This window comes from Thermothelomyces thermophilus, chromosome 4, assembly GCF_000226095.1.
Source record: "Thermothelomyces thermophilus ATCC 42464 chromosome 4, complete sequence".
NCBI classification, from domain to species: Eukaryota; Fungi; Ascomycota; class Sordariomycetes; order Sordariales; family Chaetomiaceae; genus Thermothelomyces; species Thermothelomyces thermophilus.
In genome coordinates this window covers 2,341,306-2,357,065 of record NC_016475.1, presented here as the reverse complement: position 1 = coordinate 2,357,065, position 15,760 = coordinate 2,341,306, and the positions used below count along the sequence as shown (strand labels likewise).

At 55.2% G+C, this 15,760-nt stretch overlaps 3 protein-coding genes across 3 annotated transcripts; 1 reads left to right on the top strand and 2 right to left on the bottom strand.

The window, feature by feature from the left end:
- Nucleotides 1–41: 41 nt before the first annotated feature.
- MYCTH_2306722 (uncharacterized protein) lies at nt 42–2,785 on the bottom strand. The gene is made up of 3 exons (XM_003664141.1): nt 1,730–2,785; nt 1,570–1,650; nt 42–1,503 (listed from the first exon to the last, which is right to left on the bottom strand). The coding sequence occupies exons 1-3, from the start codon at nt 2,510–2,512 to the stop codon at nt 118–120; spliced, it is 2,250 nt and encodes a 749-aa protein (XP_003664189.1). The 5' UTR covers nt 2,513–2,785; the 3' UTR covers nt 42–117.
- Nucleotides 2,786–8,126: 5,341 nt separating this feature from the next.
- MYCTH_2306719 (uncharacterized protein) lies at nt 8,127–12,242 on the top strand. Its single transcript, XM_003664140.1, has 3 exons — nt 8,127–8,278; nt 8,485–11,847; nt 11,968–12,242. The coding sequence occupies exons 1-3, from the start codon at nt 8,261–8,263 to the stop codon at nt 12,046–12,048; spliced, it is 3,462 nt and encodes a 1,153-aa protein (XP_003664188.1). The 5' UTR covers nt 8,127–8,260; the 3' UTR covers nt 12,049–12,242.
- Nucleotides 12,243–13,688: 1,446 nt separating this feature from the next.
- Nucleotides 13,689–15,647, bottom strand: MYCTH_2315566 (uncharacterized protein). Its single transcript, XM_003664139.1, has 2 exons — nt 14,876–15,647; nt 13,689–14,809 (listed from the first exon to the last, which is right to left on the bottom strand). Exons 1-2 carry the CDS (start codon nt 14,886–14,888, stop codon nt 14,112–14,114), a joined length of 711 nt encoding a protein of 236 aa, XP_003664187.1. The 5' UTR covers nt 14,889–15,647; the 3' UTR covers nt 13,689–14,111.
- Between the last annotated feature and the right edge of the window lie 113 nt (nt 15,648–15,760).

Sequence of the window (15,760 nt, the reverse complement as noted above, 5' to 3'; positions counted from 1 at the left end):
GGGTTTCGTGAGACAGACCAGCTATGCCGATTCATACCTGCCTCGACGGCCATAATGCTAACCCCACCAAAGCGCTGCTATTGCAGACCATGTACATACTACCATATATGTTCTCGATTAATGAGCCTTGACCACACCCGCCGCGTCAGCCTGCGCTGAGATCCTCTTCTTGTAGGCCTGCACGTCGCCCGGGAACTTCTCCACCGTGCCGTTTTCACACACCCACAGCGAGGTGCACACCGTCTGCAGCAAGGTCACGTCGTGGGACACAATCAAGACGCCGCCCTGGAACTCCTTGAGGGCGTCGGCCAAGGCGTCCATGGCTTCGATATCCAGGTGGTTGGACGGCTCGTCCATGACCAGGATGTGGGGATTGGTAAGGGCCAGACAGGCAAACGCGACACGGGACTTCTGACCACCGGACAGGAGCGCCATCTTCTGCAGGCCCGTAGTGCCCGTGATGCCAAAGGCGCCCAGCTGCCGGCGGTACTCCTCGTCCGTCTTACCCGGGTAGTTCTTGGCCATGAAGCTGACGGCGCTCGCGTTGAGGTCGAGCGCGTCCACGTGATGCTGAGCGAAGTAGCCGATGCGCAGGCGGGGGTGCTGCGAGATGGTGCCGCTCGTCGGCTGCAATTTACCAATGAGAAGCTTGAGCACTGTGGTCTTGCCCGCCCCGTTGGGCCCGACGATGCCAATGCGCGAGTCGAGCTGGACGTCGAGGTCGACGTTCCTGAGCAGGATCTTGTCCCTTGTGTAGCCAAACGTGACACCGGACATCTGGACGATGGGCGGCGAGAGCTTTTCGACTTCTGGGAACTTGAAACGCACGCTGTACTCGGTCTCTGGCGGCTCCAGGACCGGCATGCGCTCCAGCTTCTTGATGCGGGACTGGGCCTCTGACGACTTGGCCGCGTTGTAACGGAACTTGTCGATGAATGCTTGGAGATGGGCACGCTGCGCCATCTGGTTCTCGTACTCCCTCTTGGCCGTCTTCTTCCGCTCCTCCCTGGTGGCATAGAAGGAGTCAAAGTTGGCGCCGCGGTAGTAGTCGAGCCGCTGAGAATGTTGGTGGATGATGTCGGTGGCGACTTCGTTCAGGAACGCCCTGTCGTGAGACACGACGAGAACGGTGCTAGGGTAGCTTTGCAGGTAATTAGAAAGGAAGGTGATCGAGGGAACGTCCAACATGTTGGAAGGTTCGTCGAGAAGCAGCAGGTCGGGCTCGCAAAACAGGGCGCGCGCAAGGGCGAGACGCATCCTCCAGCCACCAGAGAAGGTCTTGGTCGCGTATTGCTGCCGCTCGGGCGAGAAGCCGAGACCTGCCAGAATACTGGCAGCCCTGGATTCCGCCTTGTCGGACTCCATTTCGGCGAGCTTGGCCTGGATGTCTCCGAGGCGCTGATCTTGGGCCTCGCGCTCCTTGTCGAGCCTGAGAGCGTCGGTTGACGTGTCGGCCATCGACGCTCGCTGAGCCTCGATATCCGCCAGCTTTTGGGTGATTTCCTAAAGTGCGAGTTAGATGGAGGGGCAGAGAGCGCGTATAAGCCTCCAAGGCCACGACGAACTTACCGCTTGCTCTTTGAGCAGCACCTTGCGCCAGACATCGGCGTCCAGGACCGCCTGGAGTGCCGGAGTATCGTCACCGGTGATCTGCCGTCGCTATTAGCCACGTGCCTGCAACATAGCGAAGAAAAAGGAACAAAAAAAAAAGTGGGCAACTCAGACATACCTCTTGCTCGACGTGAAGGATAGAGATGTGTGTGGGGATGGGCACTTCTCTTCGGGACAAAGCCCTGAGGAGAGTCGACTTGCCGACACCGTTGTGACCAACGAGGCCGTAACGATGGCCGTGAGAAAGAGTAAGGCTGGTGTCTGTCAAAATCCTATTTCCTCCGATCGACACGTCGAAGTTGTCAATCTTGATGTCCTTGGACTTTCCTCCCTGGCTACCCATCTGCAGGGGGTTGACAGCCATGTAGAACTCCTCGTACGACTGAGTCGGGTCTGGCTGGTTGAGCAGGCGCGAAGCCTCATACTCGACGGTCTTGAAGGTCTTCTTCTTCTGCTTGGCGGCGATCTTGCGCTCGGCCTTCTCGAGCTTCCTCTTGTCGACCTTGGACTCGACCTTTCGGGTATTGGCCGACTCGAGGTCGACCGAGCCGGTGGCGACGGCCAAGGTCGAGGAGATGTTCCTCTGAGCGCTCACCTGGATGGTCTGGTCGAGACGCCTGACAGCCGGGCCCCTCCGCTCCTCGCTGTTGCTGGCGGCAGCGTACTTGTCTACCCACTTCTCGACCAGGCTGCGAATCTTGTCGTGGGTGGCAGCGCCGGCGTTCCCGGAAGCCGAGAGGAGCAGCTCCGTGATGGTAGCTGCGGCCTCGTCGAGCGGGGACCGCCCGGAGGCATCCTCGTCACCGGCCCATGCGGTGGAGGCATGGGTGAGGTAGCCGGCCGAGTACTCCGAAATCACCGGGTCGATGTTCGGGAGCACGGCGCGGATCTCGGCCTCCATGGCAGGCTTCGGCGATTTGGTTTAGTGAATGATCTGGGACCGGCAAAAGACAGATCACGGGTTTGTAGTGAGCGCACACCCTCTTGCCGAATTGGGATGTTTGAACCCAAGCTCGTGGTGCCCTAGTGCAATCTCTAGTGCAATCTGTATGCCCTGGTCCTCGGAGTACTTGGTAGGTACCTGATTTTTGGAAATGGCACCTGGCAAGCTGCAGGCGGGGCGAATTTCAGGTGGTGGGACAAGTGATTCTGCCTGTGGCTGAAACTGCCGTTCTCCTGCAGCCGTCAAACAACTGGCAACTTGCTAAGGTCTGGTTGGTCAGGATGCGGGTGCTCGGCGCTTGTCGCGCTGGAGCATAATCCGTACATATAAGCTCTATGGTACCACTACGTCCGTAATCCTGGCTGCGTTCCTCCCGACTGCATACAACCTTTAAGGAAACCAGCGTATTTCGTGTATTTCGTGTATTCCGTACACTTACGAATGACCCAGCTTCGGAAGAACTTGGCCATGTATGGCCAGCTTGACAATTTTTTTTTTGGAAAAAAATGGGTGCCTTCGCAATTTAAACGCGGCTCGGCCTAGTAACGCGATTCCGCGTCGACGTGTTACACCTCGCCAATCGGAAACGCGATCGCATCACCTCAGGTCAACTCCTCAATCCCGTTCAGCCGGGGCTGTCCCTGCAGACGGCAATCTGTTGGTAACTTCTGACGCGACCCTATGCCATTTGCTACAGCATTTTGCGAGCGCATGATGCGGTTGCCCTTGCGGCTCAATCGAGACCCAATTCGCCCCTGGGGAAATATTGCCTGCGTGGAATCGGCGGGTCGTTTCGCTTTTCGGTCACCGGGTGACCGGATTGGTAATAGGTGTGACTGAAGTCGCTGCAGCCCCTATCCGGATCCAACCCGGGCAAAGCAGTTCCCTGAGGACTCGGAACATTCATCAGCCCTGGCACGCTTGGCTCTTCTTTGATGAGATAGGGTCATTTGCCTGCAATGGTGTCTTCAATAAGCATTGAAACTCACATTTCACAAAGTATCTCTTATGGTTCCTGAAGAAGAGAGCCGGCACCAGGCTTATCCCAGGATGTCTTTTTAGGTACGGAAACATAGCAGAGAACTGAGAAAGGCTTAGAGGGTATGTACGAACACGCCTGGTGCTGGATGTTTCTTCTCCGCTGTTGCACTTCCCTGCAGAAGCCAGCCTTCCACGTCGAAGGAGCAACCCTCTCTTTCTGTTTCAGCTCCTCCGCCGCTGGGCGATCTGTTCCTAGATGTTCCCAGACATTCACGGGATGCGTTGCCGCGGACGGAAAGCTTACCAGGCACCAGGCTTGCTACAGTGAATGGTGGCTTTTCGGTTCTTAGAGGAAATCTCCTTGGGCTCTTCTTGCACATGCGAAGACCCGACGGGGAAGCTGCTCAAACTCCCGCTCTTTAACCTTTGCCCTGGCCCGCTTTTCCATGACAATTGGCCTAGTTGAAGATTTGTGATCCCGCGTGTGATCAATATATCGTGCACAACCCTTGGGAAGACTCCCGGGACAAGCTGAGGTATACGCAACAATGGCTACGGAGTATACGGCAGCGGGTCCATGGTGAAGCGGGACGGCTTGATGCGTTGCAGAGGTCTGAGCTGCATACTATATACGGAGTAATTCGACGCGGTCGGTTTGATAGGACGACGGGGAAAGAGCACGAACGAAACACTCGTCCTGTACAACGCTTCTAAGACTACCTCACACAACTATGTTGCTAATCTGGAACGTCGTTGTTTGTCCTTGACGGGGGGAAGGAAAAAAACAAGAAGAATCCATTGTGGGTGTCACAGGGCGCCGGCTTGTGGTCAAACCATCAAACTTCGCTCACAGGGTGACACGATGGAGGGCATACGGCATCAACAACGATTCCATGAAGTCGTCCTCGCCCCTAGCCCCCTTCCTCCCCTCCCCTCCTCCCCCGTCCCCCCCCCCCCAACCTCTCAAGTCTCAAAGGCTGGGTGAGCACTTGAGTTACGGTAGCTCGGCCGAGGGTGCTACTATACGTGATGTACTAGTATAAGACAAGCAAAGCAGATGCCCGGCCGGCCGTGTAGCAACAGCACCGTATTGCCGCGTCTCCAGCCTTCTGCTCATTCCGCTCAGCGCGGGCTGTCTTGCAGCAGAGTTAACTCTTTTTTCTTCTTCTTTTCTTCTGCGGAACAGCGACTGCAGTGTATTGTGCCACGAGCATGGGAACGTCTGTTGTGTGCTTGATGGAGAGTGCTTTAGAGCGGAGAGAGAATAAATACTCTTAGGCAATAATGACCAAGTTTTCGGCCGAGCAAGGACAGGGACCTGTCGCCAAAATATGTAATAGTATGTAGATGTCCGCGCCAGAGCAAATGGAATCGGAAACCGTTATGCGGAAGGCCGGACATCCCCGGCGGTTCCTGGTCTATTGTGGTGGAGCTGTCTTGCCTAAATCTCCATGACCATTTCGATGCGACACTCGAGGCCGCATGAGGTGTCGGTCACCTGGCTTGAGACATCAATGAGCAGAGGTGAGTGCGGGTAGGAATCCGAGCCGCAGGTTGGGAAAATAAAAGCTGGGTAAAACGACAGGCACATGCCTTGTTTAATAGTTATCAAAAAAAACTATTTTACATCGTCTCATCTGACCGTCGCCAACGAAGCCGGGTTGCCAGGATGCGGATGTCCCAACCTTATTGAAGTTTTGCAGCTGGAGTGTGCCGGAGGCCATGGAGGGGTCCTGAACGGGGGGATGAAACTTTCCAGCTGCGAGGGTCTCACCGACAAACACATGCTCTACATGTGTACACGCATCATGGATGTGCATGTACGCTACCTGTAGGTATAGAATGTGCCGAGTGATTGAACCCGTGCTGTTCGGGATGTTTTGGTTGCTGACAGTGCGCTTACAACATGCCGCGGGGCAGAATGTGGGAACCCGTGTTCGAGGAACGCTTTGGATCACTGCTCTCCTATGGAGCTGGGCAGCTCAGTTATTGGCAGGAGGTTACTCGGTAGTAACACACAGATCAACAACTTCGCGGAACTATTACACATCTTGTGTCAGAGCCGTTTCCATAACTGGGCTGGTTCCGATAATCGCTTCGCCGAACTTGATATCCATTCGTTGGTTATTCCTGTTCTAGGATGAACATCGGGCCATTCTTCAGTAGTTGAGAAATGAGAGTGAGCATGGCATGTTTTGCAGGCCAATTTCGGAAACGTGAGCTGCATGCCCGCTCTCGAGACATATGGTAGCAAGGCTGATGGATAGTCGACGTCATCTTGAAGGGAATGTGGAGATGGAGGGTCGCGTCGTCGCCCATGGGACTGGGAATATTACATACTGTGGTACGGACAAAGCTATCCATGGCAACTGGCGGGATGGACCTTGGGAGTCGGCTTCCGAGACCGTCATTCGCTAATGCAGCATTGTAAGACTGTTTCGCGTTCCCGGCAGTCATGCCTGCCCTGCATGGTTCGCATGGCCTCATGCTTCCATTGTCCACTGACACTGGGGCGTTGTGCCGTGCCTTGGAAGGATCGGGTGGATCGGGTTTGGGTGGATCTTCTAGTGTACAGTAATTGAATGCCCTGCGATGCTGTGGAATTCCCGAGCCGGCCTCCGCGCCCTGGCTCAGAAGACTCTCTCCGTTGCTCCTGGACCGGGTTGGTACCTACGTATCTATGTATTTACAGGTATAATAAACGAAATTCCTGTCATCCGTAAGGTATGTATGTACATGCATTCATTCAAACATATGGTATGGACACATTCATAAGTACATACATCTGTACACTTGCGGGTTGGCAGTTGCTATTGCCATGGGGATATTTACGTATATTGACGAACGCCAATAAATACTTGAAGTACGCGATCTTGTATTCGGCCCCGAGGCTTGCACATGCGTTGTTGTGTCTGATGGACATGACAACGTTGGGCATGTCGAGAGATCCACCCCGATACATTACCAAGACGACGAAAACTCTCGGCGGACCCGGCGGCGGATCTAATTCAGCCTTCCCCCAAAATTCCTTGTAATCCATATGTATGTATGTACAGTACTTTGCAACTCAACACACCTGCGGATCACACAATGACAATCATCAGCGGCTCTGGTTCAGGAGTGGCGGATTGTGTGGCAGCCTCGCCAGTGGAATTCGTTTCCTCTAGCCTGATACGTTAAGGGAGGCGCTGGTGCAGTTGCATGTTGGTGCGACGGCGCTGGATGACTGGCTACCCATGAATTGATCTCGAAGCCGACGTTTATAGTGAACTTTTGGCGGGTCAAATTTCCTGCACGAGCTGACCGACTGGACCTGGTGGTGTGCGCCTGGGCGCTCCGTAATGCGCAAGCGCGTAGCGAGATGTATGTACATACATACAGCGCTGCATCTCTCATCAAAACAGGCAGCTCATCGAGATTAGAGGAAGCGCCGTGCAGCCCTGTGTGTACCGTACGTTCCAGCCTGTTGGTCGCCCAGAGTTAAATGAGTGAACACAGCAGCTTGGAGGCCAAGGCGAGCCTTTGTGTTTGTGCGATACGGAGTTATCCGTAGTGTACTGCGTAACTTTGGTTTGTTGTTGTCCAGGGGCATGGGGCCCCCGATACCGATACCCGAAAGAAGCGACGATCTGAGAGCCAATCCTGGCAATCGGTGTTCTCCCGAACAACCAAGCCTGGCCAGGCCTCAGCCGTCTCCATCCCCTGTCAGCACGTCAGTGTCAAAACAAGCTCACGCCGCCCTACGCTCCTCACTACTCGCACTAGCCTAAGGTAGGGAGTGCAGCGTTCTCCACTCTTCCTTCCGGAGGTAGCGTACGGATCCGTATCTTCATCGTAGTGTAGTGCAGCAACAAGAACCCCCCGGCGCTTGGACAGGCTCCCCATGTTGTTACACCCACTCTTCCAACTTGTCGAGTGCAGAGTGCAACTGTAGACTGCCGCTCGCCCAAACTTGGTTGTGCGCGTCTGTCTTCTTCTCCAGCTCTGGTTTTCCTTTCATTCTTTCCTCTTTGCTCCGACGGCTTTGCCAGGACGAGCTTTCCCTTCTTTTAGCATGTTTTTTGCGAAGACCCACTGAGTGTCCGGTGCGCCTGCCCGTGTCGCGTCTCTGAAGCGGGTTCTGGCTTCTCTGTTTTGGTTCGGCGTTGGTGGGCGGACGTAGCTCCTTCCCCGGATTAAAGCGAGAGAAGAGAGGAACGTGTGCGCGAGGCCCACGGTCGCGACCATTGTCCCATCTTGACGCGGCCAACTTTTCGTCTGGCGCCAATTGCAGCTCGCCGCGAAAACAAGTCAACGGGCAGTAGCATCAGTTGTTGTGAACTGCCTCCGCCGACAACTGCTGCGCGCAGCGACGCCGACCGCATCTCTCCCCCGCTGACTCGACGCCCTGGTTTCCCAACAGCACTACGCGGTATTCGAGCTCGCCAAAACGGCCGGTTGGGTGCATAATTCCCCATTTCGCCAGAGACGGAATTTCGGCGCACAGGTCGGAGTGCTTTCGCAGGCCTGATCCGTTTCCGAAAGTTAGGCGCTTCGAACCTCGACTGCGGGAACGCGCCTGCAGCATTGGCGATCCGCGTACTTCGACCCTTCGTTTCCGCCTCAAGACGTCTCCCTTCCCGTCATGCCCTGACGATGCAAACTACGACTTTCATAATCACCGAGTTCCCTGCCCCTCTTCGCTCCCACGGCTGCTTGCCGTCAACATAACAGCCCGCATTCAGGATGCAGGCCGTGCCGAGTGTAAGTGTCGACCAGCAAAACCGTGCAATGCACCGGGCAGAAGCGCAAATCAAGAGTGCAAACGAACCATGTCGGGCCCGATTTTGCTTTCAAATCCCGGCCTGATCACAAAGCACAATACCTCCTTGCCCTTCTTTCCGCTACCCGGAGTATGCCCTCTGGGAAGCGCGATACATCACGAATGCTAACCGGCCTGGATAACACAGCTTGCGGGGACCGGCACTGCTACCGCTGCCGCCGCGGTTGGGTTGGTTTTTGGCCAACCTCCCGAACCCGAAGTGCCATGGTCGAGCCCAGTCCAACACAGATTCCCCGCCGACTACGATGGCTTCCGAGCGCAAGCTGTCCCTCCCCGCCCCAGCACGAGTGCGGTTCCAAACTATCACCCTTGCTCGTCACCAACCGAGGAATTTCCCTACTCCTCCTTCCATCAGCTCGCCGATGAATATCCGAGTCCCCTTGCCTCCAACCCGACAAGCCCATTAAGCCCAGTAAGCCCGACGAGTGCCCCCCGGCCGATGACGGGTAATTCGGCCATGTTGCCAAGGTCCAGCAGCAGGAGGCACTCCTTCATACGGCCAGGTGACTTGGCGTCCCAGCCCATATCAGAAAACAAGAGGGATTCGGTTTCGTCAAGGGATTTCTGGATAAGGAGGCTGTCACTCCGGCCGCTGTCCCAGCATGGGAGCCGAAGGTCCAGCGTGGGCCCGGATTCCTCTTCCATGGCCTTTTCCCACGGCTCTGGTGTTCCGATCCTTGGCCAGCCACCGACCTCGCGTGCCTCTCCGAACAAGCTGGTCAAGAGAACAACAACCTCTGGGCAAAACGGCGCAGGAGGGGACGCAAGACGGCGTGGCTCTATATCACAGGTTCTGACGCTCCGCAGGCCAGCTACCAGCCATCAACGGTCGGCCACGATGCAGGAATTTCAGCATCAGGGTGCGCTTGCCGAGCCACTCTCGCGGGGGATGAAGGTCCCACTCGACGGCTACAACCCTTCGCCCACTTCCATGACGTTTGCGCCCACGCGGGATAATGCTGGACAATCCGGAAGATGGACCTCATTCTTTCACGCTCGAAGGTCAAGTGTTTCGGGAGGGGATATTTCTGGGTTACCGCCCGGAAGTAGTCCTCTCCACAACCTCTTCCCCCGCAGGAGGTTATCGTTGGCTCGGAGCCACGACTTTCGCGCCTACCTCACGAAACCGAGTCATCTGGCTGAGGTTTCCGTATCCACAGATGAGGTCGAGGTCCCGCCTGATCAGCTCACGAGCGGCAACAAGCAAGACAACAAGCAAGATACCTCGCTGCCCGCGGCCGATCTAGCCACGGCGGCTGATTCAATGGCTGACCGGCCCCCAAGAAGATCTTTTTCAATGCATTTTAGCTCGGCTAGCAACTGGATTGCGAGAACCGGAAACCCTCGGCGTCCGCGACGAAGTACTATCGACGCGAAATCCGGCGCAGGCAGCGACGTTCCGGACCCCGGAGCTGTGCCGCACGGCCAAGCTCAAACCCCGGTTCAACTGCGGCTCGGAGGATCGCACGCGCCACCCAAGACGGAAGAAAACCCTCATCATAAACCAGAGCCCGAATTGGGCTCATCACATCCCGTGCGGACGCGCAAGAGAAACTCATCGTCTCCCTTACCACCTCTTAATCACTTGCCTAACTTAAGCATTGATGTTACACGCGGTCCCACAAAGGCGCTCCAAAGCCCCATCAATTACCCTCACACTCCTTCTGTGACCACACACAGCCGAGGACCGTCCGGCGAGCGGTCGGTGACTCTTGCTGGCTCCGACGTTTCAGCCCGTGATGGTACCTTTAGGGACGACGAGGACACTGACTTCAAGAGCGACGACATGTATGATTCCTTCCGCACAGGGGCTTCTTCCAATCGCATGAGGTCCGTCGAGACGCCAGCGGAGTCCGTGTTCGATGAGTCTCCACCTAGCACTGCCAACAACGGGAGGACAAAGAGGCTGTCGATTCAGGAGATGCTCGGCCGGTCTTGGGATGGCGAAACCAAGATCACGGAAGAGGACGAAGGCGTTGACGTGCCGACCAGGCCCGGGCATCAAGCCGGCTCTTCCGAGTTTGACTCCCAGGGTACCAAGAACGGGTTTGGGTTTGAGTTTAGCGGGACACATGGATCGTCCCTGGCCGACCCGAGCCTTGAGCGTTTGTCCTTTGACGATGACGACGATGATGACTGGGCACAAGACGACGAGAATACCCTAAGCAACCACCTCTCACCGCCAAGCTCGACCAACTCACGGCGCGTCAGCCCTACGATGAGAGAAGCCCTCAGAAACATCAGTGGCAACGGCAGCCTAGACTGTCAGCGGGATAGCATGAGTGATCGGCCGAGGAGCAACATATTCGATTGGTCCGAGCCGTCGGTTCACGATAAGCTTGACTCCGGCATGCCGCGGCCGAAGACGGCTCATGGGAAACAAGAGCCGGACCTGAGAGGGGGTCGGACCATCAGCCGGAAACCGCCTGGCGCTGCCCACATACGGAGCCAGAGCGTCCCCGTTGTCGTTCCCGATCTCTCAGACGGCTCCAAGCAACTGCCGAAGTTTGGGACCTGGGGTTTGGGAACCAAGACTGCGAGTGAAGACTGGGATGATGACTTTGAGTTCGACGGGGACGAATCCGCGATATGCTCTCCCGGGGGCAAAGACTCGGCTATGAGTTTTTCGGTGGTGGTCCCTGCTTCCATCCAGGCAACGCAGCCTAGCGTCCGAGCGCACTCTGGCCAGATACGTGAACTATCTTTACTGGTAAACGATCTGAAACGCCTATGCCGTCACGGTAAAGACCTCGATATTCTTCAAGGACCGTTGGCATCAAAGTGGGCAGATGCCGAGAGCATCATCGCCCTCGCGTCACCGGATGAGGAGGATGAGGATCTGGACTCGACGAAGCCTTCGATGGATTTCGACCGATCTAAGATCGATGAACAGTTCCTGGAAGACGGCTTTGACGGTTCTTTCCTCGACCACATCGACAAGTCCTTCGGGTTTTCCGAGTCCGAGATGTCAAAAACCGCGGTAATACGAGAGCGGCATAGCCCCAAACGGCGGTCCGTGTTTTCGCCAGAAGACGACATTTTCGGCAACTGGCCATTGAACGAACGTTCTGCCACCCCCAGCAGATGCTCGAGTCCCAGCCGGAACTCTGCGGTTGTTTCGACCGTGATTGAGGCAATAAAGAAGCGGCAGCAGAAAAACGACCGGGTTAAGGGCCCAGGCCACAATACCCCCGACACAAAACTCTTCTTCGACACCAACAGTCTCCAGGAACTGGTCAAGCGGGCCGGACAGCTGCGTGACACGCTCTCGGACGCTGTCCGTAAGGCGGAGCTGCTCACCCAGAGCCCTGCCGGAACTCCCCGGCGTGAACGGCACTCCCGTCACCAGAACCCTGATGGCAGCCCCGCCTTTACAAGAGTCTTTGTGGAACCCGGCTCGAGCCCACCGAGACGCCTACCCAACAGCCGGAGTAACCCTTCGATCCTGAGCAGGGCATCGATTGACTCGCCACGGATGCAGATGATGACAGTCAGTTAAGGCTCGCTCATTGTTTCCTCACCACCAAATAACGGGTGGCATCACTTTGTTTTTCCCACTGACGACACGATACCCTTTCGCTTACGGTCTAACTGAGAATCGACAAGTTAGGCTTCTTTAATGGCGGATGTGCAATGCCTCAAGTATTCGAACCGGGACTGTATCTGTAGAACTACTTCCCTTCTGGTCTGAACGGACATGGTTGCTTGCTTGCATAGGCTTGCATAGGAGTTTGTCAGGAGGAAGACACCAAAGGAGCACAGGGCGGGGTTAAAAGATGGCGCGGCGTTGCTTTGTCTTGTGAATTTTTTTCTGGTTGCCTTTCTGCATGGCACGACATGGCTCGGCGTGATGTGGTAATTGGGGGTATGGCATGTGGTATGGTTCGACATAGTAGTGTTAAGGGGTACCGACCAAACCAAACCGGGAACGAGATGAACGAAGCATGCTCAGATATTGAAGGGGGGAAGAAAACAAACTTTGATGGACCGAGGTGCAAAGACGATGAGGGACTGCAAGGGAGTCAAGCAAGCAGCACTGCGCCGGTATAGACTTGGACTGAACTCAGCAACTCGGATGGTCAATCGCTGTTCCCTTGCCGATTCTGCCCAGTCTTCATTTCCTTAGGACCCAATGCCCTCTTCCTTCCTTGGCCTGGTTTTGGGGGGCTTCTTTTTCTTTTTTTTCTTCTCATTGTCTCTTCCCCCGGTGTGTCTGGTAGATTTAGGTACTTGTCGATGGCTGTGTTGGACTTTGTTGATGACATTGGAGATGGCTTGAATGCAAAATGGTTGATGGCTGGCTTTAGAATTGCCACGGCTTTGCTTCTTGTGGCCTATCGAATGTGTCAAGGAATATACAAAAATGTGAGCTTGCCGGGTTTGGTATGAAGAGTTGAGCAGCCAAGCTTGTAATTCTGGAAACTGACGCTCTTTGGGCGTGTTCGAGAAGCAATTGCGGTTAATACGATGTGCACGTGGATGGTGGGTGTGAGGGGGAGGGGGGAGGGGGTGTTAAACGGGCTAGTATGTACGGACGTACTGTACATACATACATACAAACGAAAAGACCTGTAACCTTTCAGCTGGGGGAGTGATCCGAGTGGGCCGGCCATGTTGTGTGATACCCATCTTGTGCCCAACGAGCAGATTCTCTTCTCCCGTCCTCTAACCTTGACGGAGAGGCTCTCTCCGAGTAAAAAGTGCTCATCGCTCTAAAGGACACGAGAGACGTTGCACCGAGTAGGTGATCGGTGCTCTCAAGCGCGTTTGCGCAGTGTTCTTCAACAGGTGGAATGCTTCAGAGCTGTTATCATCATCACCATCATCATCCACGTGGGACTACTGCCACTATTAAGCATGTCACAAGGAGAAAATCGTGACCGTTGATAGGCCTGAGCAACGTTACCTCACCGAGACGGCTTCTGGCCAGGAGTCCATGTGAAATTGGAAATGCCTTACAGGTGACTATGTCCAGAATTGGTTCAATGCGCCGGACAAAGTGTGTGTGCGCATTCCTCGACCAACGGATAGGGCAACAGCTCATATTCACCGAACGCTTCCTCTTCCTCTTGGAATTGAAACTCTACACGTACGTCCACATGTTGACATTGTGACACACGCTCTGACTTCCCTCGAGTCGCTTCAGAAGCTGAACGGAGTTAGTCACGGATCGAAATGATGGACAACATCGCAGGTTACTTGAATGACGCCTCGGCTGAGTGACATACAGTACAAACGCATACATACGCTATTGCAATTCCATTCATGGGATAACCGGTAATCAAAGGCTAAACAAGTTCGGTGTGTGATTCTATCAGAGAACTGGCGAGGAACATGTGACGGATGTTTGTGCATTGTTCAACTATAACAACCAGGTCCGGATGAATTGCTTGGGTGCAGACCCACAAAGAGCTAGCTGACCCAGGTCGTAGCATCTCACGCCAGGGCCGAGGCAAAGAACCCTTTGTCGATATCTATTTGACACGCCAAATTGTGCATACACACTTGCAAGGCAGGAAAACCCTGTTCAGTGGTCCGAAGAAGAGACCGAACTAACGACAAAACCTTAAAATTCGATTCGGAGCCTGCTTTGACAAGGGCAGACTCGTGAAACCAAGGTGGCTCCACGAAACCTAGGAAAACTAACCAAGATACGAAAAAACTTGAGAGTGAAAATCCCCTCTTCAATGCCCGACAGACATTGAAGGATAAACGATCATTCCAAGCCAAAGCACCAGTTTTTTTTAAAACTTTTCACTCCTTTGCTCCATGCGCGAGCGCAATGTTCTTCCAGTGGTCACGCTCGGCCGTCAACTGCACAATCCGTTGCTCCAACTCCTCAAGACGCTGTGCCTTGCGTTCACGAGACTTGCGAGCAGCAAGTGTGTTACGAGCACGCTTCATGGCAACAACATCAGTGGGGTCATCAACAATGATAGGAGGCAGAGGCTTATCGCGACGGCGAGAACCAACACCGGCGATCGAGGACGGACGGCTAGATGGCGGCGATGTACCCGATGACTTGCGACGATGTCCCGGAGCCGAGGCTACTCCCGAATCATCCGACTTGGAAGCAGGAGACTGCTCAGCACTGGCGGGCTTTGGAGCCGCCTCAGGTCGGGGGTTCGCCTGAGGGAAGAGAGGGTACCAAGCGTCGGTGGATCCGGTGTCGAAGTCCCCACTTCCAAACGTGGGCGAAACATCATAGGCGTCACCAAACTCCGGCGACTCGCCATAGAGAGATGGCGAGGTCAAAGCCGTGAGCGCAGTCGAGTTCGGCGCCGACATGAAGGGTTCCTGGATCAGGAGATCCTGGGGCGAGACGGTGCCCACGGTGGTTGTCGAGCTGGAGGCACTAGCGCTCAGGTCGAACACACTGGCGAGGGCGGGGGAAGAGTACGCCGTGGTGGAAGCACCACCCTCGAAGGCGGTGAATTCGTCCAGATCGAGATCTGAAGTGGGGTGTAAGCCACAATGTTGGGGACGAGAGGGCAGGGGCGAGGCGGGGAGGTGTCTACCTTGGATGTTCATCTTGCCTCGCTGGGTCTTGTTACCAGTGCTTTGCGAGAAAAGAGGAACAGGCGGGCGCGCAGGCCGGTTCTGCTTCTGCAGATTCACAGCGACCGACGATGATGGAGCAGACGAAGCGTAGAACTGACGATTCTGCGCAGGAGAACTAAACCGATTGGTGAAAACCGAAGACGTCGCTTGGTGACCAGTGGCCTGGATGATGCTAGCAACCCGCTGGTTCTGCAGAGACGGCGAGGTCGGGACCGATTGTTGCGGAAACAACGGCTGATGACGGTATTGCTGACTTTGAGTGACACCTCCGGTGGCGGAAGCTTGCGAGACAGAGCGACTAGGTTGACGCTGCTTGATCGGCTGATCGAACAAGACGAAGTCTTGCTGATGAGGCGGCAGATTCAGGTGCTGAAGATGCTGTTGTTGCGCGGATGATGCCGGCAGGCTCGAGGAACTGGAGGGAAGCCATCTTGACTGATTGGGATCCGTGGTGAAGACTGGAAAGTCTTGGCCGGGAATGGCGGCGGTGTTGTTTTGAGAACTTGAGCGCGAGCTGGGAAGCAGTGTGCTTAAGTTCAGTTCAACCTTTGCAGGCGAAACTGAAGTCGGTGGTTGTTGAGCGGGGAGGTAGTTGCTAAAATTTGTGAAGAAATTTTGGCGACTTTGCAAATGCAAGTCGTCGGACCGGGGGAAAAGGATGCTTTAACGCATCTTGGTGGCTGTCTCGAAATGCTTGACTCTGTTCTTTGTGTGGAAGTTTGGGGTTGGAGGAGAGGAAGAGCAGGCAGCCTAAACTGGGGGGAGTTGGAAGACTTTTTATCAGGCAGCGAGCGAGTGCGGCAAGGCTTGCGCGCACATGCGGATAGGGTCTGCAGGCTGCG

Bases quoted from the DNA above. Each gene is read 5' to 3' on its own strand.
- MYCTH_2306722 (XM_003664141.1), bottom strand. From the start codon at position 2,512: ATGGAGGCCGAGATCCGCGCCGTGCTCCCGAACATCGACCCGGTGATT. The intron at 1,651-1,729 runs GTATGTCTGAGT...TAGCGACGGCAG, and splicing joins TCCTTCACGTCGAGCAAGAG to ATCACCGGTGACGATACTCC. The intron at 1,504-1,569 runs GTAAGTTCGTCG...CTCGCACTTTAG, and splicing joins TGCTGCTCAAAGAGCAAGCG to GAAATCACCCAAAAGCTGGC.
- MYCTH_2306719 (XM_003664140.1), top strand. The intron at 11,848-11,967 runs GTCAGTTAAGGC...TCGACAAGTTAG, and splicing joins CACGGATGCAGATGATGACA to GCTTCTTTAATGGCGGATGT.